The sequence below is a fragment of the Chelonoidis abingdonii genome, chromosome 14 (genome assembly GCF_003597395.2).
Source record: "Chelonoidis abingdonii isolate Lonesome George chromosome 14, CheloAbing_2.0, whole genome shotgun sequence".
Taxonomy (NCBI): Eukaryota; Metazoa; Chordata; order Testudines; family Testudinidae; genus Chelonoidis; species Chelonoidis abingdonii.
The window spans coordinates 5,702,836-5,726,642 of record NC_133782.1 but is presented as its reverse complement, the minus strand read 5'-3'; the positions used below and the strand labels follow the sequence as shown (position 1 = coordinate 5,726,642).

At 45.7% G+C, this 23,807-nt stretch overlaps 1 protein-coding gene across 3 annotated transcripts in view; it reads right to left on the bottom strand.

Moving 5' to 3' along the window:
* The window catches only part of MYT1 (myelin transcription factor 1), a 104,189-nt gene that overhangs the window by 58,646 nt on the left and 21,736 nt on the right, over nt 1–23,807 (bottom strand). For all 3 annotated transcript variants that reach the window (XM_032766425.2, XM_032766428.2, XM_032766432.2), the window contains exon 2: nt 13,418–13,518. In XM_032766425.2, the coding sequence (XP_032622316.1) occupies nt 13,418–13,518 (101 nt within the window). The remainder of the gene's footprint in view (nt 1–13,417; nt 13,519–23,807) is intronic.

The following is a 23,807-nucleotide window of genomic DNA, read 5'->3' as shown; positions in this document are numbered from 1 at the left end:
ACAGGGCCCACAGCACAGTGCTGTGTGACTAAGCGTACCGGGAAAGCCAAAGAAATCAAATGGGATGCTCATGGAGGGAGGGGGGGACTGAGGACTCCAGCTATCCCACAGCCCGAAAAGCATTTTGCAATTCTTGGGCTGATCCCAATGCGCTGATTAGTCAAACCACCATGTCCGGGGTTTTCAGGTATTAGGTCGTCAATTTACCACACCCACCCCCCCCCGTGAGAAGAAAAGGGGAAAAATCAGTGTCTTGATTTTTTATATGTCATCCGATGTCTACTCATGCTGCTGGTAGGACGTGTGCTGCGGCGAGTGAACAGCAGATCCTCTCCCCTCTCCTCCCCGTGGCAGACGTACAATGTGACTGCTATCCATCGTCATCATCAGCCCGTGAGTGCTCCTGGCTGGCCTCAGCGTGAGGATCGGCCGGGGACCTGGTAAAATAGAAACTCCCGGTCATTCCCGAGAGATGTACAGCACGGCTGGTAACGTCTCATAGCAAACTGGGGCTGAGTTCATGCAGCCCCCACCGACCTTCATGTCAAAGGAAGATCTGTACTGCATGACTATCCATCAGAGCTGACGGGCTGCCTCCCCTCATTTTATCTCACCTAAAAGTCACTGTTTCTTTATTCCTGCATTCTTTTTACTTCATTCACACAAAGGGAGACACTGCCTACAGCTTAGCCCAAGAAAGGTTGGGGATGAAGGCGAATCAACGGTGCGGTTGTGCAGGGGCACCCTCGTGAATGGCATGCGCTCATCATTTGGGATCTGACACGGAGCGGCGTGCTCTCTGGCTCTCTGATACACTGGTTCTTAGTTAGACTTGCCCCATTAGTTATACCTTGGGTCCTAGGCGGACTACTCTATTTTAGATAAACCATATAAGGAGGATTACTCGGCGAGTCTTCCCATTTTTTGTTCTTTTGCAGCCCTCCGGCCGACCTCACTAAGGCCAGCCGGAGCACACATGACAGTAGCATACGGTACAACGACTGACACCGTCTTTCTGTTGCCAATTACATGGACAGCCCAGAAGGTACGAATGACTGGTTAACCGATTCTTGCTACCTTGCAGAATGCAAAGAATGCGCTGTGTTACCACGGGCCGTACCGCCTCTGTCCAGCGGCATTTCCAATAACATAGTGACAGTGACAAAGCCCCCAAACGGCTCATGGTTGCCATTGTTATGGCGTCGCCAAGGCAATCCGGAAAAGGTGCGCGAAAATGATGGTTCTGTCCGCTGCCTTTTCACGAGGACGGAAATGATAGTGACGACAATTTACCAGAGATCACCTGCGACACTGTTTTGCAGCCAGCATGCAGGATCGCAACCCGATCAATGGGCAGGGACTGCGAGAACTATGGATAGCTACCCACAGTCAACGCTCCGAAATCGCACGCTAGCCTGGGTACTAGGATGCACACCGGCCGAATTAATGTGCTTAGTGTGGCCGCGTGCACTCGACTTTATACAATCTGTTTTACAAAACCGGTTTATGTAAAATCGGAATAATCCCGTAGTGTAGACATACTGTAAGCCTCAGTGAGTTTTGGATGAGGTTCTGATTGGCATCAAACTTTTAGAACTTTATCTGAATGCAACCTCCACATTTTTGGCATTTCATGCCCTCTCTGGGTCATGTGGCCATTCCACCACTGCATCAGACATAGCGGGGCTCATGTCTGGAAAAAAAAAAAAAATCAGCAAGGTGCCATGCAACTCTTTCCACTTGCTTTTTTAGGAGTATTATTTAACATATATGTGTCAACATTTTAATAGGTCACTGGGATCTCCACAGGCACTTTTATTATTATTTAACATTTATATTGGCGTAGCGCCTAGAAGTCTCCACCAGGTCAGTGCCCTATTGTGCTAGGTGCTGTATAAACATACAGTGAAATGACAGCCTTCACCCCTAATAGCTTACATGCTACAAGATAAGAGATATCAGGTTGATAAGACTAAAAAGTACGGAGGAAGATTGGTAACAAATGCAAGGGGATGTTTTCGCACAGCCCAGCTGTGGATGCTGTTCTCAGCCAATCAGTAGTGGTTATAATAATAACTCCTATCTCTTTTAACACTTTCCATTAGTAGATCTCAAAAGGAGGTAAGTCATTATCCCATTACCCCAAATGGGGAAACTGAGGCACTGAGCGATGAAGTGACTTGCCTCAAGGCATCCAACAGGCCAATGGCAGAGCCAGAAATAAAACCTAGGTCTTCTGATGCCCAGTCCAATTCACTGTACACTAGGCTGCACTGTCTTGCCTGTGATAGCAACTCGCCATCTGCCCGGCTTCTAGCAGATGGCAGTTTTCTGTGGGCATTGCAACAGAAGTGAGTTTTGAGGAGGGTTTTGAAGGCGGGTAAGACAGTGGCTGTATTTTGACTTGGAGCTTTATCTTACCCACAAGGCTCCCTGTGGGAGACAGCACAGAGATGCTTGGGGGAGAAGCAGATGATCAAGGCTGGTATTGTTGGCAGGCTACAAGCAGGGGCTCGAGTGAGCAATAAGATATAGGACAGATAGCTTATTTGTCTAAAACCACAAGCTCTGGAGATTGCTCGGTGCAGCCTGGAATGAATTCCTTCTATTATGAAATGACGATAAAAGTGGCATCTGCACTTTTGTAGAGCGTTACTGTATATAAACATCGCCATCTATTGGCTTGAGAGTATAGGGCATGTTGTATTGTTCATATGTCTTTATAGTCAAGAAAGTTGTTGACGTGCACTATGAATAGCATCTTCTGTGTAGCTTTTTCCTTGGTTCACTTCACAGCACCCCTCTCCCTTCACTCAGAGAAATTTTACACAGATGGAAGGAGGCATCCAGATGACCTCCAGATTGTGGACATCAAACATTACGCTCAGTAGGGAATGACAACATGAATAAATAATATTTGGGACTTCAAAGTGCTCAACATTAATTAATTAAGCATCACAACAAACCGTGAAGTAGTGAAAGCTGCCATGCAGCCACCTCTGGGGTGCAACGGGGCATCTGTTGAACAGTCAGCACCATGCAACAGCTTAGGCAGGATGAGGAGAAATAACAATTTATATTACAGCAGCACCTGCAGTCCCCAGCGCCCTCTCGCAAGCAATCTCAATAGGCAGAGTATAACAAGAGGAGTTAGAAACTAAAAGAATAGGAATAGGATCTTATGAAACACACCAATGGATCTTAAAAAACTTTCAAAAGCATGCAGGGCATCTGTTTTACGTCTCAACCTAAAGATGTCAAAGAGATTTATGAAGTTAGAAACTTCTGTATATCAGCGGGATTGTGCCCTGCTCCAATCTAGATATATAAAGAAGTAACCAAGCGCAAGATCCCTCCCATACACATCAGTTTGGAACCTGATCTTCTATTAACTCCATGTAGAGGCAAAGGTCTGTTCTCATGGACTCAAGTGGAGCAGGAACCAAGCAAGTTTTTTTTTTAATATGGATGTAAGTGTTTATGATGAGGTACTGTGGACTCCTGATTAGGACTGCCGGACTTCCCTTTCCACTGAGCTGTCACTCTGTCTCCTGCCACAGGCATTAGTGTGGAATTACTCTGCTTCTGTTGCAATGTCTTGACTCTTGATTACCTGAACTCTTGGCTAGCCAAACATATTTAAAGTTATCAAAGTGGTGCAGAGAATTGGGATTTTAGTGTCCCTTTAAAATGGTTGCATGGAGGAGGAGGGAGAAGATAATACATTTCCATCCCCATAATTATCATACATGGGTGGTTTAGAGAGAGAACAAGAACATTCAAACCCGATTTGTCCTAATAAAGGTGAATTACCTTCTGCACAGAATGTCCCTGACTAAGTGTTCTCATCTCAACAAAGTCCTGCTGGCCATCATGTGATGAGCTTCTGCAATGTAACAAAATGAAGTGGCTCAAAAAACTAAAACCACCGTTTAAACAGCGGGTGTGTGGAATCCTAGCATTGGTTCAATACATTCAAAAGGAGAAGGAAGGGAACAGGACTGGAAAGTGCAGCTGGAGCATGCACCGTAATGAGCAGTATGGTGCTGCTTTCCTTTTGTGCTGGCATAGTGTATAATAAAAACAAAGCATACTGGCTCCTCATTGGAATAAAGCCCAGCACAAGAGCCAGCTATTGACCACGTGATCTGTTCCTCAATGAGGAGCAGGAGAGGCTGCATTTAAATGTGTGACTCAAAATGCCTCTTCTAATTCTGCTTAAATTCTTGAACGTATCCTTTCAAAAAATGTGTATCTGTGTGTTTCTTTACTGTAAGAACTGAACAGGCAGAAAGTGTGATTTGCACCTGTATTTTTCATCCTAATGTGTTTATTTTAGTTTTTAAAAGCCAGGAGATGACAAAGCCCCCTGAGGTGCCACCTCTGAAGAAAATGCCTCAAATCAGCAAGATGAAATTTCTTGCGTAGCCCTCCCTTCCGCCCCCTGCTAATGCAGCACTAGCATCCAGTGATTTATGTCATTTGTTAGGGGGGCTGGAAAATATCAAAACCTGGAGTAATTTATGCATCCTGTCAGCTATAGTCTTGTGGTGCCAGAGCGTTATTCTCTACTTTTATTACAACCTTCCCAATAACCCAGAAGACAATTACTATAATTTCTATTTTTAAAGCCCTGGTTCCCCATGGACCAATGGCTCACATTTAAAGTGTGGAGAGGAGCAGGTGTCAACAGGACTTCATTACATTTATGAGCCTTTCAAATGTGCCGTGCTCTGAGCTAGCTCGCTAATGCCTTCCGATGCATGCTGTACAATAGAACTAATATGTTTGATTGCTAGGCGGCTATGTTCAGCTGAAATGAAATCTAGAGCTTTTTTTTTTTTTTTTTTGTCAGTTTTCCCAGAGAAATTGGCAAGCATTCTGCTGGGGCCTTGGCCGTTTGGATTGCCTGCAGATAAATTATTCAAAAAGCAGAGAATAGAGAGGGCTGCAGAAAGCGTAATGGGCGCTGCTTGCAAACTCCTAACTCCTCCTGATGGAGCTAACAGCTGTGGTATTCCTTTTTCCAGAGCACCTTGCCATTTGCAATGTTTTAATTTTTTTTTTTTGTAAAGGACAACAGGAAGCACTTCTTCACTTTGGTGTGAAGAGCTTCAATTTAAAGGGAATGAAATACAGAGGGACAAAAATTCAGGTCTTAATCCTGCCCTTTTGGGGAAGGTAGACTGGAAAGTGAGCCTGGAGCCTAGAAAGCTTCTTCATAACTGTGCCAGTTAAGCACTGCTAGTGCCCAGAAATTGGTACCCTCAAACACAGTATATGCAAGGTACTTATGGTCCTAATCACTCAGAAAGCCAGTCACCAATTAACCCATTCTTGTTAGCAAACTCAGAAGATAGGCCATGGATTAAGTCACCATGGAGACTGAACTACCAACCCTCTCTTTGAGATGGAAGGAGTACACACTGCGACCCATATTTTCAAAAAACCTTTTGCATAAAGTGCAAGAGGGACTTCTGGGTCTTTGCTCTTTTGCAGACACACAGTGGCCTCAATCCTCAAAAGGAGAATGCATACATCACTTACACAGGATGAAAAATAGACCAGAACTCTGAATGGCCAGGGCTGGAGCATGCACAAAGTGTCTGGGTGAAAATGCATCCCACTGGGACTTGGAAGAGGTTGGGCAACCCACCCAGCTTTCCTGCCCACATACAGCACCATTGGCACCACTGCTTTTGCAGCTACTACAAGAAACAATAGTATAGAGCTTGGATGGACCATCACATGACCACATGTGGAAAAGGCAGAAGGATATTGATAGTTTGACCTGCTGGTGTTGCAAGTACTGGAATGAGGAAGTATTTAATGGGTTGGCTGGATCAGCTGGCTTTGCAATGTATCATTTTCACATTTTCCCATGGATAAGACCCTCCATTTCTTGATAAGAGCTTCACATGGCTACAACACTGGGGAACTCATCAAAATAGGATAAATAGACTTTTTGAGCTCTTCAATAAGATTTGCTGTGGGCATTGGGGGCAGTAATGAGTTAGGGCGTGGCTTGCATTAACAATCCCATATGTCAACTACCTACCTATTTAACATGTTTTGTCAAGTGGAGTTAAAACTTTCTAAATTCTGTATATTCTAGCCCAATATTTTACATTAAACACATACTATTGTGGAGTAACATGGTTTCAAACCCTAGGGGAGCAGTGGAATTGTGCAAGTAACAGATTTTCGGTGCAGTAGCTGCACCAAAAATAACCACACAAAAAGTATCTGTGAGTCAACTCACAATGACTATTTTATTTGCAAAACCGTCAAAAAGTCCAACAAAACAGTCTATTCAGAATGAACCATTTAGTTTGGAGGGTTTTACTTTCAAGTTATGCAAAATTCAAAACAAAAAGGGCATTTGGAATCAAAATAGCAAAACATTTCATTTAGAAATGGTCAAAATGATAAAATTTCGATTCTTTTTTGAAATGTTTAATTCCCGCCCCATGCCCTTTTCCCCAAAAAACCCAATTTGGCGACTTGGCGAAATGTTTTGATCAATCTGAATATGCATTATTTGGTGAAAAAAAAAAAAGACATCTTACAAATGTCAGCCAGCTCTTGTCAGTGCTAGCATTGACTTGGAAGGAAAATTCTCTTGCTCTCTTCTCCATCTGTAAAACCCACCAGTATTTTCATAACATTGGTTTCTCTCTGCTCAAGTCAGATAAAAACATCACCTTCTGACTTCCAATTCTAGCTTACAAGCACAAACTTGATGTATTCCTCTGCTTTATACTGGGGATGCAACACACGTGAGATTTAACGTATGTGGGGGAAGGAGACATAGCCGCATGGCATGTGCCTTTCCCCTGAGCCCACAAAAGCCCCTTTAAATGGTTACTGGATTCTCAGGGGGCCTGTTGGTGGAGTGCTGAAAGGGGAGAGCCTCTACATGGCACACTGCCCTCCTGATTTGATGGATTTCCAATAGCACGCTCAGATGGAGGCTAATAGTTCTGGAAGACATGCACGCACAGGCATGCACTTTTGAAACAGTGGGCCTGTCTGAAATAAAGTTCTGCCCATATCCAGAGCCCATAAAGCAGCGTGGAACGAGAGTCATGCAAACACAAACATCTGTCAGGTTTTTAAAGATCATTAGACTAGAAAATAAACCGTTTTTTCTTGGGTGACATTTCCCAGCAAGGTGCAAAAATACAAGGAAGTGTTCTCCTTTGAGCCTTCTTATACCTTTCTCTGGTAGCTTAAGCTGACAGTGCCGTCAGGCTCACATACATGAGGCTTATACGAAACCACTGTCCTTTAGTTTTTGCCTCATCAACGAGAAGTCTTCTAGACAGATCATTTTAACATGAAATTTCAGGTCATATAGAGCATGTTGGCAGTCCTAGAGACTGACAGGGTATTTCCATTTGGTTTCTCACTAGTGTTCTTAATAACCCAGTTGGAAAGCTACCCAGATTTGTATCATTATTATTTTAACTTAGACTGAAAAAACAGAACCATCTCCCTTGCCCCTCGATGAAAACCACTGGGCATTTCTCTGCACTGCAACAATCTTTCATCCTGGATCTCTGTAACGACGTAACACGGCTCTGATGATCTGAGTACTGCACTACACTGAAGAACTACAGAATGCGAACCCCACAGTATTAGCTCAATAGTGTATTCCTAATACTACAAGGACACTACAAAACTAGCTACCTACCTTCGAATTTTATAGGGACACCTATTATCATAATATACGAGTAACTTCCATGTAAAATCAACATCAGTAGCAAAGTCCCTAGCAGATTTACTATCCCAGTGCTGTGTGACAGTACAGCCTTGTGAATAGGACTGGGACTGGATGTCAAAGAAACCTGGGCTCTCTCCCAAACTCTCTCTGCCATTGACTGACTGGCTGAGTCAGTCACTTCACCTCTGTTTCCCCTTCCATCTTGGGTCTATTTAGTCTGCAAACTTTTAGGGGTAGGACCTATCCCTTACCATGTGTTTATACAGAGCCTAGAACAACAAACCCCTGATGTGGGTTGGGGCCCCTTAGTACTTCCCTAAGCTGAATAATGCTAATAACATCTTAATACTATAGGGTCAAATCACGAGGCCCTTACTCAGATAAACCTGGGAGTTTTGCCTGAGTAAGGTACGAATCAAAACTGATAGTAAACAAACACATACATTAGTGCTATATGAGTATAATAATTAAAACACTACTCCAGTGCCATAATAATAATGATACGATATAGATTTGAAGCTTAATTTGATGAAATATTTATGGGGTTGTTTTGTTTTTTTTTTAAACACCCACATTTCTCTTCCAATGAAACAGCCACCAAATATTTGTTGGTGCTAACAGAAGTATTAAACACGACGTGAACTTGTTTAAGCTCATGCTGCATCTCTTGTTCTTTAAGATATCCACACGTGACTGCCTTTGTACACCTCTCAACCACGCATGGGGTGGAGCCCCTGTTGTCGTTTTGACAGCTCTATGCAAATATATCATTAAGGGCCATGCTGAAATTCCCCAAGGTCAGCGTTAATACTTTATGTATATTCCAGCGCTCTGCAGAGCTTGGAAGGAATAAACCTACTTAGAAAGCACTCGTTTCCACAAAGAGGGGTGGGGATTCTGAACGGAATATTGATTTTAAATGGAAAGAAAAAGCAAAACACAACACAAAGTTCCCATGATTGTTCATTCATAGGTATATACAAAGTCCACTGACAAGAACCTAGGTCTCACCTACAGACAGAAAAGGAAGTTTTCGCTTTAGTGTTTTTAAAAAAATAACTGAAACCAGCCTAGCAAAAGCTGAGAAGGAAAATGATACAAGAAACATCATGTTTCTCCAGCAAAACGGACTGAATAATAATTCTTGGTCCGAAGTTTTCAGTTCTTCCCTCGTCCCTACCCCAAAAGGCCATTTGGCAGTTCCCTCAAAGAGGAGGCGGTAATATTACATCCAACTTTAACCCAGCTGTGGAGGGGAGCAAGGGGGAGTAAGTAGCCCCACCCGATCAGGTGTTACATATCTCAAGTCTTCAGTGCAGCGAACCCCTGTGCAGCTGCTGTTCCCCACTGTGCCTCCCTAAGCATGTGGGTGGGGTGGGCAAGTCCCTTCACTCCTCCAGGTGAGCAGTGGAACAGCCTGGAGATGAGAAAGCTGCATCTCCACAGTAAGCAATGCAGTATTCCCCACGTCTCCACCTGGACAGGGACGCTCTGGAGAAGTCGTGCTTCCCAGACCTTGCCTGCCAGGGTCATGCAGATTGCCTGCTACTCCATCCCCAGGCCACAATCCAGCCCTCGGTAAGCCAGCACAGATCCTGTTTAGGAAGGAGAGAACCAGGCTGCTTTCTCACATAAGTGCCACATCCTCCAGGAGAGTCCTTAGAAGATTAAAGCACTGATCAACCACACAAGTGGTTAATAGATTGACGCTTTTACATTACATATGTCATTACAATTGGGCTAAGATAGTTTATTGGTTGCAAAAAATTGCTAGATAGGGGGATGGTTTAACTGGCGGCTTCTTTAAGCTTTATTAACGTATCGCCTGCTCCTTCAAAAGCAGCCAGTGCTGTCGTGTGCACATGTCCCCCCCCAGCCCAAGAGGTGGCACTATCACAGGGCCTCAGGCCAGCACAAGCCCCCCCAAGAGCAGACATATGCTCTTTTGAAGATCTAGGCCTGTCTCCCAAAGTAGGTTGAATGGAGGGGAGCGAGCTTGGTCGTGCAGGTAACTAACACACGCAGCATCTGGCAGGAAGAGCTCTTGGGGCAGCTCAGCACCAGGCACCATCAAGCCCTTAGTTTTTGCCTCCTGGCATTTTCAGTGTGAGTCAACTAGAACAGGGATAGCTAGAGGGTCAGTTATCTGCCCTATGGCTTTCTGACTGCTGGGGAATTAGCTCTGCATCCGGGAATCAACAATGCACCTGGAACATGTGTGCAACCACCAGGATAAGGCTCAAGGGACCCAATTCTGATTTCACTTTTGTCCTCCCCACTCCCACACCAGGTATCACTCCTTTCCCTTCAATGCAGTTACCCCTGGTCCAAGTGAGATCAAAAGGTGGCCCAATGATGTTACATCAACCAAAAGTTTAAAGATCAGACTCTAAGAACCTCCCTTCCCACTCCCGCAAAAGTATTTTTTCCAGCAAACATTCCAGGATATGAAAGTGACTTTGGCACCATGGGCCCACTGTAGCTTTTAATTAAAAGGGGAAAAAAAGGGAGGGGAAATTAGCTTAAAGCCCCCTCTACTTTTAAAAAGCAGAATGTATCTCCAAGCCTGCACATCAGCCCTGTATCTCCCAGCTGTTATTTTGTAACCACACTCAGAGGTTAGTTTCCCCCCTCCCTTTTCTTCCCCTGGAGTCCTCCCTGCTGCTTGATTTAAATCCTCCTGACATTCCACCCATTGTGAGTCTCCTTCGCAGCTGAATAAACTAGTGGTTGCTTTTTGCTCCCTTGCTGCTTTAGAGAAAGGACACCCCGCGTGGATTTCTCCGGTTTCAAGTCTTGGGAGGATTTCTCCTTGACATCTTTATGTGTAAGGCTGTAGCTCATACCAACCCCCAAATTAAAAATTACAGCTGGATAATAAACATCCTAATGAAGCTGTACTGTCAGTTTTCATCTGCTAAAACTTAGGGCACAAATGAAACATTTACCAAGTGCTAATGTTTTGTAGCAAGGGCAGAACATGAGAGGAAACAGACCAGAAAAGCTGCTACATGGCATCACATCTGACATAGCCATAGTTGTATCATCTGCATTCACAGGGCTGACATTTAGGCACTAGGCCAAGGTAATTTCTTAGATGGTAGCTTAGGTTTACATATTGTTTCCTACTGAAAGTGCTACAACATGCAATCCAAAACACTTCATCCTCCCAGGGCTCTGAGTGGTTTAGGATGTACAAACAAATCTCTCATCCTTAAAAGGGAAACGGCAGTTCTTCAACACCATTGTTTTCAAGCTCTGTAATAAGCTGGCACTTTCATAAGGTCCCCCCCCCCCCCCCACACTCCCATATAGTACAAGCTCAGGAAATTGTCACAGTGCTGCTGCATGTCCCTCCCCAAAATGCCACCAGGTTTAGTGCCAGGAGGTTATGCCAAAGTATGGGTTCTGATGGGTCTATTCATGTAATCTCTACCAGTCATCATCCACACAAACTTCCTGCTATTCAGTACTCTGTTCACCTGGCATTCAAGATTGTAAAAGAATTAAGAGGTGGGGAAGGGGAGAAGGAGAGAGATTATTTTCCCTGTGCAGTGCCAGGGCCCAGGACAATTATGAACTGTGGTTTCCAGACTGATGGGCTCAGCTGGATCTGTTTAAAGAGTAACTCTACTCATTACTCTTCTGATATCTCATTTCAAACCTGTAAAAACCCACCACACAACACATTGTCCTTCTCCGCTGCACCGTTCTGCGGACTACAAATCACAACCGAACCTCAAAAAAATGTTTATATGCATAAACACATACATGAAATCTAACACTTTATCCCAGTCCAAACTATGATCTCCTACTGGGCTTCCATAAGGTTTATGTAGCTGTGTAACAGTATATGGATACTTCATTGCATTGATTGTGCAGAGATATATCTTTAAAAATGTTCCTAACCTGACTTCAGATGTGTGATATATAGGGGAAAGCTGTCTGAAAAGCTGGCAATCCTTTTAGTAAAGGATATCTTAGATTTAATAATATAAGACCAGAACCTGCAAACTGTTGCTTAGGGGAGCAGTTCTTACCAATGCAAGGATTGGTCCAATGATCAGGGGCTTGCAGGATCAGGTCCAAATTTGCACAGGTATGTGCCTACGTGTGTCCAGGCCCAACCTCTGCACACACACACAGTGTAACTGTTCACGGACATGGGCAGGTGAGCGCATGCAGTCCTCAAAGGGACTGCTCCGTGCAACAAAAAATAAGTCCACTCTCAGGAGGCTGCAAACTTGCTGTTTTAGTTTACTGCATCACAAGAAGGATGGGAAGAGGGATGCTCAACCCCCACAAATGATTAAGCAGGAAATAAAATGACTCTGTTCCATAATACTCTGGGTAAAGCCATTAACTCTATCATGACCACTTCCTGACCTGCCTGTGAACCTTTGAAGTTGTGGGGTTATATTTTTAAGATATCTACCAGTTGTCAGTCCTCAGTCAAACTCTTGAGTCCTAATCCCAGTGCTAAGACTTATCCTGTGGCCATGGGCAAATCCCTTCACCTTTCCACCTCATTTTCCCCGTTGGCAAAATGGAGATAAACAATACACCACAACTAGGGTGTTGTGACAGTGAATATTTGCTTTGCAAATGCTGAATGATAAGTATTATTAGGAATATTTTTTTTTAATCCTTGTTTTAGTCACACACCAGAATCTTATTAAATCCAAAGAAAGTGCTTATCTGGCAGGTCCAGTATCAAAGTCTTAATGAACCGGTTTTAAATATAGCAACGTCTGCTTACTCTGCTTTCTCAGGGCATGAGCATTCCGGACAGCACTTGCCATTAGCTCACAATTTGCTAAGCAGAGAAGGTTTTTCTGCAGATAGTTTAATTTTCGATTTGGGAGAAATAAATGAACATCAGTTACAGAGTGATTTCTCAGCTATTTGAATGGACTGATAGTCCATCACATGACGATGTTTTGTTATCAGGACAATTCTTGGTAGGGCCAAAGAGAAAGCAGGAAGTGTCATTTGTATAGTGAGCAGCCCAGTTTTACGTTGAATTAAAGCTTTTGAATCTGCCATGAGTTTTGACACTGTTTCACAGAGTCACAGCTGCGGCGCTTTTCCCTAAAAGAGCTGCTGTGTTGAGAACATCAGAGTTGCTTTCCTCTCCCTCATACGTCTAACAGGCCGGGTTCATGAATGAATGACCCATTTATCTCCTTCTAAAGCTTTGAAGTTTCACCTGGTGTACAAGGGGCTTCTTCCAATGAGCCTGTGTCTTAGAGAAAGAGCCTTTTTAATCAGAGATGGGCCTTACCCAGATCTCCAGACCCAAGCATACCCGAACGATGGGTCGTGGGGAAGGAAAGGATTGAAAAAATTCCAGATATGGATCTGGATCCAAAATTTTACAGCTGGAGGGCTTCTCCCCTTTTATACCTGGTGTCTGGGGTTCATGATGGGTAGGCACTTCTGCTAATTCCTGCTTCGGAGACAATTCACTTTGGGTTCTGTCTGCACCAGTAGAACCCACAGCCTCCATAGAGCCTGAAACAGTGCATGGGCCTTTGCGCAGGGTGTGTGTGTTTCATCTTTTTATGCTGCAGGGAAGGTCAGGTAATACGATTCCCTAATGGTGCCGTCTACAGTCCCACAAAGCACGGGGAATAGGATTTCTAGGCTGCTTTGCTGCTAGGCTCTGGCAAGGTTGCCCTGCCTGCTCACCTTGATGTGTCTGCTGTGTAGGCTTTTTGCTGTCTCACAACTGCTGAGCTTTTCTCCACGCGTCCACCTTTGATTCAGCAGCTCGCCCCGGAACTCATTTTCTGAAGGTTTAAGAGAAATACAGTGTCAGGAAACAAAACCAGTCCTGTGGCCACTGGCCACGCCACTTCAGCAGAGTCATCAGGACTGAGAAAGAGGAACCGCAGTTATTATTTGTACGGTGGTAGCACCTTGGAGCCCAGTCACTGGACTGGGACCCCAATGTGCTTGGTGCTGTACTTTTCCAGAACATAAAGGTGGCTCCTCTCCTTAAGGGCTTACATACTACTGGCTTCTAGCACCAGACACTACCTGCATCCTCTTGGCACTTGACAGTGGGAACGACATCCCAGAACTGGCAAAGCACAATTTCCTTCCCTGTGACTACAGCTTGACACATGGTAGAGGGAGAGAACCAACAAACAGCTAGAGAACTGTAAACCAGCCTACTACAATTGCCTCAGCATTTTGCCGCCCAAGCACAAAGACAGGAAAAAACAAATTATGTTTACCACAACAAATAATTTTCCTTGTGCTGGGTTGTTGGGCAAAGAGGATGTTGGAAATGGCGTTTTACATGCTGCTATTTCCTGGTGACATGTTTCATTGTACACATTAGGTCCACCTCTTAACTTGAAGGTTTCTTGTTGGGTTTGTTGCTGTCACTGGTCTCGCATTCATAAAAAGTTTGGATCGAGCATTTATCCTCCTCCAAAGCATTATGGTTAATTGCTAAGAGCTGGCCCCTCAGGGCGAGATCAGTCCAGTCATGGAGCAACCCCAGTACACAAGGATCGTCCCCAACCTGCATGGAGGGAAGGGGGGTGCCCTAGCATGGCTCAGTCCCTCCACCCTCTGAATCCACAGAGACCTTGGTGGGCCTGGTGTCTGTGCCAGGGGAGAGGGTGGAGATCGGGTGGATACAGATGGCCTTGTACAGCTTGGTCAGAAGAGATAATACTGCCTGGGAATGTCTGATCCTTACCATCGAGCCCACCACAGCTGGGAGCCAACACCAGGGGCCGGTCACCGGCAGTGCTGGAGTGGCAGCCTTGATGCATGCCAGGGCTAGTACAGAGGCACAGAGCATCCAGGCAGATGGCCTTGGTTTCTAAGGATACAGGAAGAGCTACTGGGTTTGTGGGTGGGCCCTGGGGCCTTCTCTTACAGCATAGGGGCAACTCCTCCCCCAGCAGAGCAGTGGAGGGAGATGTTCTGCAAGGGAGTCCTCAGGAGATTTGCTGGCCTAGAGTCCACCATCCCTTTCCACAATGAAACCCCTGGGAGATCAACCCTAACTTCTTAATCTGGTAAAATGCTCATTGACGTCAAAGGGAGTTTGGCACGAATGAAGACTGAGTAAGGACATCAAGATATGGTCCTAAGGATGGTCCATCAGGTCCAGAAATATAAGAACTCCCAGCCCTGAGTCTGGAGCCAAACTTGGACTAAACTTTGACTGTTCTGAAATTCAGCCTTTATGTTTCCAGGATTTGGGGGGGATTTTTGGTACCGTTCTGCTGTAGCTTCCAAGCTGGGACCAGTCCACACAACTCCAGGGGAACATTCTCACAGCATTTCAAGTGATCAAAAGTAGGGCAGGTCTGAAAATAAGCACATTTTTCGCCAAAGGTTTGGCGAAAAAAATGACCCTGATTTGTAGTGGGCGTGGGGTGATTCAAATTCAGAAGTTTTCAACCAACTCTGCCAGAAAGCATAAGAGATTAACCAGTCTCATGAGAGGTCAGTCCCGTCTCACAGGCCAGAGGCTCTTGAGGGAAAATTTGGCTTATTTAAACTTGAACTCAAAACTGAGCATTTGAGGTTCACCCATTCGTAGCAATTAGAGAAGACTAGCTGCGGAATTAGATGTACTATCATTTCTATTGCAGTCGCACCTGGAGACCTCAGTCAGGAACAGGAGCCCATTGTGCCAGGTGCTGTACAAAACACAGAACAAAAAGATGGTCCCTGGCTCAGAGAGTTTATAACCTAGGTAAAGAGCACTCTGTTCCTACTCATCTCTTCAGTGGTGAATTCCACCTGTGCAAACCAGCATTAAGGATGGGAAATGGTACTTCCCACATCAGGCTGGGAAACGTAATGATGCCTTCCAGGGTGGGGCTGCTGACAACACACACCAAAGGGGCTGTGGTACAGCTGAACCTCTGATTTCCTCTCTATGGTCTTTAAGCTCCTTCTGCCAATCCCTTTCCCCACTGACATGGATCCCGTTGAATTTTAATCCTTCACAAACATTCACACATCCGAGCAGAGAACAAGCCCATCCTCTGGACAATGCAAAGAGCCATGTGGCGTCCCTATTCTCACCCCAGGTTTCCATGACAACTGTCTTTTACAAGACCAGCACTTTGGGAACGGGTCATTAAACCAACCCACGCTAAAAATACAAAACCAGGGCTTTCAAAGGGAAGGGTCCTGCAGACGCAGCCACTTTGGAGCGAGGGAGGACTGAGCCCACTAGCTGATGGGAGGCTGGCTGGCAGCCTCCTCCTTGAATAGGGGAGGACCGGACTCACTATTGACTCCTGCATTGCCTTTAGAAGAAAGATCTTCCCACACTCATCTAGGGTGATCAGATAGCAAGTGTAAAAAAATCGGGACAGGGCTGGGGGGTAATAGGTGCCTATATAAGAAAAAGCCCCCAAAATTGGGACTGTCCCTGTAAAATCGGGACATCTGGTCACCTTACACTCACCTAGCATCAGCCTCCTCGCACCTGCAGGCATGCTGGAAAAAGGGAACCCCGGCCCCCCACCCTGCTGACATACTCCCTCACCCAGAAGCATTGCACTCCTAGAACTGGGGGGGGGAGGGCCCTCAATACCTGAACTATGGCCCTGCCCCCTGCTCTGCCACTTCCCCAGGAGGGCCCATTGGTCTCACCCCTACCCAAGCTGAGGTTCCCCCCAGCTTTACTCAGGCTGGTACATCGATGTCCCCTGCATGTTAGCACTCGAGCAGGAGGGGGCTTCATGAGACTTCTCCCCATTCACCTGTGCTGGCCACCATTTGCCCCCCCCCCCCATTTCCATTTAGCTTAGTCCCTTTGCTTTCTCCTTGTTTCACCCCCATTTTAGAGTGGATTTGGTTCTTATGAGGGACTCACAGCATTGACTAGAGGCGGGGACAGCACAGCTCCATGTAAACTTTCCCCACACATGGCTGTGCCGTGCCATATCTCCCAGTTCAGGCCTGCAGCACCCATAATATTCCATCCCTGGCTCAGGCCCGCTTCACAACCCTGCCACTAAACCTCAGTCTGGACCTGCTATTGCTTTGCTAGTCCAGTCATTACCAGTTCTTTTCAGTCCTGAGCTGCAAGAGCTGCTACTATTGGAGTCATAACATGCACTTGTAATGCCATCCAGAGTGATCTCATAGCCGACACTGGACTGGGCAGGAAAGTAGTGATCGAAACATACTATTGGAAGCCTCAAGTCCACTGGGAAAAGGGAGTGTGTAATTATTCCAGAACACTCAGTATCAAAGATCCTGATATAAAAGCAAGGATCAAATGGACAAAGGGCACTAGACCACAAACAGCACAATTCAACCTCCTTTTCCGTTTGTTGACAGCAGCAACATTTTTTGTAATGCTGTTATACACCCAGTGAAACAACCCTTCGTCTGCCCTTCCCCAATACAAAGAAAATTAATAAAAGGCATTTTCCCATGTTCCATTACATCTGGGCTTCGCATACCTTGGTTTCTGAACTCAAAGCTCTGAGAACTTTCTAAAGAAAAGCAGGTAGCCCCGTGGATGGCACTGCGATGCACTTGATCTCCCTTCTGTGCCTGGCTCTGCTACATAACCATGGGTACCTCACTTCCCTTATCTGTTAAATGGGGATTGTTACTTCTTTTCCTTAAAGTTCTATGGATGAAAAGTGCTAGGTAAGAACTAGTTATTACTATTATATGCATTTTAACTTGGAAAAATATCAGGGGTTACCTGAAACCAGAATAAGAGGGGCAATTTCTTGGATGTTTTCCCTTCATCTATTCTAACTTTGAATATAGGGTATGGCTATACTTTGAGCTGGAAATGTCAATTCCAGCTCATGGAGACGTCAATTTCAGCTCATGGAGACATTCCTGCACTAGCTCCGATCATGCTAGAGCGCTAAAACCAGAGCGTAGCTGCAGCAGGATGAGTGGTGGAAGGGGCTAATTGTCCCCAGTATGTAGAGTCCGAGACGCCAGGTATGTATGCAGGGCACCCAGCCCTCCACCACTCTGTTTTTAGCGCACTAACCCGATTGCAGCTTTAGCTCAATTCCCATATCCAGCCTGAAGTGTAGCTATACCCATACATTCTGTGGGCCATGACTCCAACTGGTGTAAATTGAAGTTGCTCCATTGAAATTGATGGATCTACACCCCTCCACGCCAACTGACGATCTGCTCCAATGTGCAAGCTGCAGCATCAGTTTATTAGGCTGCCTTCCTTTCCCTGTATTAAGTTATACCTTGACACAATCAGATCAGAAGGGATGCCCCCAGATTTTGGCCTCAGGGCCCTGAATGTTATAGCTCACCTTGGCAAACTGTGGTTGCTTTGGGCAATTCTGCTACTATCCTTCCCCTTGAATTTTTAACTGTGGTTCCCTTGTCAGGGTGTCCTCCTCTCCCATGCTCCCATGCTCCTGCCCCAGATTACCCCATCTCCATAGGGCCGAGTGGGGACAGGACAGGGCTCAGGAGGGAGGCAGCTTGCTGGCTGTAGCTGCTGTCTCAACTTCCTGATTTTTTTTTTTAAAGGCAATGTACTTAGAGTGGGGTCAGCGTACTTAAAGGGGAAATGCGCATCTCTCTCTCACACACACACACAGGGTGTGTGCCTCTGTTTCCTCTCCCTCCATTTGTGCTGCCTTGTAGAGTGTGAAGCTATGTTAACAACGTGTTAACTCTTGAGGGCTCAGCCGAGTGCTAGTTCATCATTTAGCAGTAAGGCAGTCCCTAGGAAATATCCCACCCTCTGGCTTCACCACCTCAATCAAGATTCATAATCATCATTGCTGTGTACAGTATTAAATTGTTTGTTCAAACCTTATACTCTGTGTGTGTGTGTATCTATCCAATTTCCCCATATTATATATATGTGTGTGTGTGTACATATATATGTATCGTATTACTTTTGTCTGGTGAAAAAAATTTCCCTGGAACCTAACTCCCCCCTTTTTACATTAATTCTTGTGGGGAAATTGGATTCGCTTAACATCGTTCCACTCAAAGTCACATTTTTTCAGGAACATAACGACAATGTTAAGTGAGGAGTTACTGTACAGTGTGGCAATCGGAAAATGCCTCTCTGGTTACTAGGTGAAGCATCCCTTTTACCTTCTCTCTGGAGATGTAGGATGCATTCCCTCCGCTCCCCTCAAGGGCTGCCAACCTGTGCAGAGAGGGATGAGGTGGCTCTGGACTCCATCCAGACAGCCACACGACACCCTCAGTCTGGTGTGGAGTGCACCTGCGTGAGCTATTCATCCCTTGCATTACAAACACTTGTTGCTCTGCTCACCCATACTCCGTGCAGCCCTAAGCATTCACAAAATGATAGTCGGATGCTCCCCAGACTCATGAGTGGGATTTTTAAGCCAAAGAATAAAATACAAGCTGCTTCTTATTTGCCTTCTGGTTTTTGAAACTTTGGAACAGACCCAGGTTACATTTTCAACCTTTTCTCTACAACCACAAGGTCAAGAAACTTACTATTTTTTAAATGACAGTCGAGAGTCTCATATGTTCACATGACTCCAAGAGCTGAGGCTTTGAGAAAAGTCAATATGAGTCCCCAATAAAAAGTCACAAGCATTGGCAAGACTGCACACTGGTTCTACACCAGTTTAACTCCACCAACTTCAATGGAATTGCTCCACATTTACACTGGGGGCCGGCTCCTCAGCTGAAAGCTCCAGAATTCCCTCTGCTCCTTGTGTGGAAGCATATGGCAAAGTCCTAGTCCCATTTGCCCCCTCTGTACATATCTGCACTGGGGAAGTTGCCATAGGTACAGCAAGCATTAAAAAGTTTTCATGTTTCAAAATGCAAAAGGTTTGATTTGTCCACAACAACATATTAGACTAACCAAGCAGGATGGGATCTCATGTGCGATCCCTCACAGGGCATCAAGTGTCCACGTTGCCTGGGTCACAAACTATATCACAGTTTTGGGGGAGGGGGGTTTGCTTTGTTTTTAAAAACAAGGTGGCCACCACAGACAGGCTTGGAAATACCAATCACAATGAAAGGCTTTACTTCCAGATATGTGTAGCAGCCCCTCTGGAAATGGAGCTTCCTTTTGAGGGTGTTATAAAAGGCATTACTAATATGTTAAGGGGAAAATGTTGTAAGGCACCGTTATAAAGCAAATTACATCACAGCCTTTCTTAAGGCATGATTTTAAGTTACTGTATACATGGGCTAAGTGTGGTTTAATAAATGATAGACAGACAACTCCTTAAAGGCAAAGGGTTACTGCTACTTCTACACATTTTATGTCAAAGTAAAGTGCAATGTCCTGTGAGGTAGATAAGTATTACCCATCTATCCTAGGATTTTATACTGCCACCCATCACCGTAGCATCTGACAATTCTCTGCTCCAGCCCACTATTTACAGTTGTGGAAAGGGAGGCAGGAATTTTAAGTGACTTGACCAAGACCACAGAGAGAGAGTCACCGGTTTAGAAATCAGGCTTTCCTGACTCCCAGTTACCATGTCTCTCCTTGCTGATATAGTGTCATCAGTCCCGTAAAAAATTCAATGAGCATCCAGAAAAGAAACGAGAGTGGAAGCAGGGCCAGCGCTACCATTTAGGCAGCCTAGGCAATCGCCTAGAGCGCCAGGATTATTCAGCGGGGCGGCATTTTGCTGGGGGGGCGGCATGCGGCTCTGGTTGACTTGCCGCAGGCGGCAGCTGCACCAGAGCCATGGACCAACGGACCCTCCGCAGGAATGACTGCGGCAGCTCCACCGGAGCCGCGGGATCAGCGCGGGGAGCGGCAAAATGGCCGTGCGCCTAGGGCATGAGAAACCCTGGCGCTGGTCCTGAGTGGAAGGAAAACCTTTTCAAAATGAGAGCTCTTCCTGCTGAATCCAGGGGTAAGATCAGCAAGTCTGTAATTCCATGTGCAACTAACAACACCCTGCCCAACTCCAGTCAGCACAGAGACAACCTGTACTTCTTGGAACCACAGTGTTGGCACCAGGCTACATTTTTTTGTTTTTTTAAGTATGCATCAAGCTTCTTTTATTCCCATAGGCACAAGAAAAAAATAAAATGAAGGAAGAGGATGAGATTTTTCCACAAGGCTACTCAAGAATGCTGTTGTGGCAAAGGGAGACCCTATGGTTGCATGACTTGGAATGTCCTGAGGGTTTATTTAATGCTTCAGCCAAGCCAGTCACACCTCAGTCTGGAAAATTCAGGCTGTATTCTTACACTACACACATCAGGGCATGGCCAAGGATTGGAAGCTGGAGTGAGGTGAATTAAGGCCTCCTTCCCAAAGCTGATCTAGAAGTACTACGAAGGCTACGTTGGGAAACTCATAAAATGGGAGTGGACTAGGTATGTCTCAAGAGAAATTGAACCTCATTTTGGATGTAAAAAATTCTCTAAGCAGCGTATTAATTTTGTTTGTTTCACTTAGAGCCTGATCCAGAGTCCGCTGAACTCAGCAGTAGCCTTTCCTTTCATGTCAGTGGGCTCTGGATTAGGCCTTTTTTTTTTTTTTTTACATGCAGCCTGTGTGCCCTTTATGGAAAGGATACGTGCATAAAGGTTCCCAGAGCCTACCATAGAAGTGCTCCGGACACTGTTCTTTGGTAATGGGCATGAAGGAGAGGGAGTCATTTTGCATTTAGTGACAATGTACTCACTCAAATCCCTCCAGCATTGTCATGCAGACAAAACAAAACCACCACCAAAAACCACCACCTGCTATTGTACTCCACACCAGAGGCAGCTGCATTACAGTGGTGGTGGATTCCTTTATTTGTGTAATAAACTGCATACACACACACTGCACAAAAGTAAGGGATTATTAAGAGCAATCCTGGTTGTTTTCTTTGCAATTAACCAATGCAGATTTCTTTTGAAAACCCTCGAGTTATTAATGCACCTTCCTAATGTTTTATAAAGAGATGTGTTAAATGTTGTGAAAAGGTTGCCACAAAGGAAAGCAACAGGGCTTCTCCTCACTGCCCGTTACAACCAGGTGGAGGCTGGTTCTCAGCAGCATAAGATCCAGCTACCTGGAGAACATTATTAACCAGAATTTGTTTTCCTGTGTGGTCAAAGCCATGGTGTAGTGAGGGCTTTTGCTCCTGCAGGCATCACTAATGATCCTTTCATCACTGATTTAAGGCTGCAGTCTGTTGGATCCTAACTGCACAACTGAACCCCTCTTGTACAGTCGACAGGACATAGCACAATGAAACCCAGCCTGAAATGTGGCTACATTTCTCATTGTTCCTGCTTAATCCCCACACACAAGGAACATAGATTTGCTTGAACTGATATATTGTGAGTGCATGTATCAGTTTAGCCTTCAAGAATGCTGTAGCAAAGCTGCTCTGCATCAGGGTGTTTTTTCAAGAGAGCTGAATTAAAACCTCTGTTGGTTTCAAAATCAACAGAGATTGCTGTTTCAGGCTACCTTAGCCATTCTTCCATTCATGGCTCAGCGAATGTAGGCTTAGCACCCTTTCCAGCTCCACGTTTCCCATCCAATGTGAATATCATCCTGTGTACTGCAGAAAAGCAATGCCCAGTGCTTAGAATTTAGCTTCCCAAACATGCATTTAATTGAAGATTTTATACAGGATGCTAACTATATATTGCCCGGTTAATGACCAATCATTAAAACACTAATTGAAGTTAAACAGTCATGTAATAGATACAGATCTCTTACTTTATCAGTAAATATGATTTAAGAAACAGATTAGAGGGAGATATATAGACGGAAGTGCTAGTGGTTCTAGATTTCTAGTGATTCTTCCATGTGTTCATCATCTTCGGCCTGTCTGAAGAGGAGCCTAGTCAATTGGTTAGGAGAAGCTGAGTCTTGGTAGCTCTTTGTACGCTCCAAGGCCTAGGAAATCCCAAGGAGCTGACAGTCTAAATAGACAAAACAAAAAACGGGTGGGAGAAAGGAAGAGATTATCATCCCCACTTTACAGACTGGGGGACTGAGGCACAAAGAGATTAAGTGATTTGCCTAAGATCACACAAAGTCTGTGAGCTGGGCAATGGACCCAGATCAGAGCTGTAACTGTGAGACAATCCTTCATCTCTTTCTGTGAGTGAGGTACTGCCCCTTTCTCCAGTGGCCAGGTGGGGATGAACCAGAAGACGCTGTAGCTCTAAAAGCCCATGCTCCGTAAATGCAAGCGCCAGTTTGGGCCTGAACTTCTCCCCTCCCAGGCAGATCCCCACTCTCCCAAAATACAGGTCCCCAGCCCAGGCTGGTGTCTGTGTTGTGGAGCACCGTGTGTGAAGCTCAGACTCAGAAGTTTGAGGTTTGTTGGAGCTCCCCTGTGCTTCCGAGAATGCCCCTACAGCGTGGCTCTCCAGTATACATTACCAGTGGACAGCCATGTGTGGGGCACTTCCCCACGATGCACAGCTGACACTTAGATACAAGTTCATCTCTTTTGCGTACAATATTTGTGCCACATCTCAAAACCTTTTTTTTTTTTTGACCAGTAAATCTCATTGAAGCAATTAGGCAAATGACTTTCATGTTGACAAGAAATACAGACACCGCTTACAAGAAACATAGTTCAGAGGTCACAGGTCAACCCCCCCTCCCCAAACCTCTATAGGTCTGGCCTGTTCACTTTTTGCCATGGGCCCAGCCCCCTACCCCACCTCTTCCCCCTCAAAGTCCTACACCCCGGCCAGACCAGAAGCTGGACCCTGACCCAGGTAACAGTGGCCCAGGGAGCCAAGGGAGCTGTGGACCCTCCACCTGCCCAAGGGGGAGGGGCCTAAGAGCAGCTCTCCCCCACTCCCACTCTCATGCTCAGGGCAGATGGAAGGTCTGCAGCTCCCCAAAGCTGCCTGGACAGCTCTTACCATGGCCTGGCAGCAGCTCTTCAGCTCCCGAGACCCCAGGCCATGCTGGAAGCTGGAGCTGGGTCACGGTAGGAGTCGCGTGGGCAGCTATGGGGAGCTGTGGACCCTCCTGCACTGGTCGGGGGAGTCTGGGGATTGGGACACAAGCTGGGGGATGCTCTCAGGCCCCCCTACCCCAGGCAGGTGGAAGGGATCGCGCCCCCCAGCCTGGCTCTGGCTTTCAGCTTGGCTGGGGAGCAGG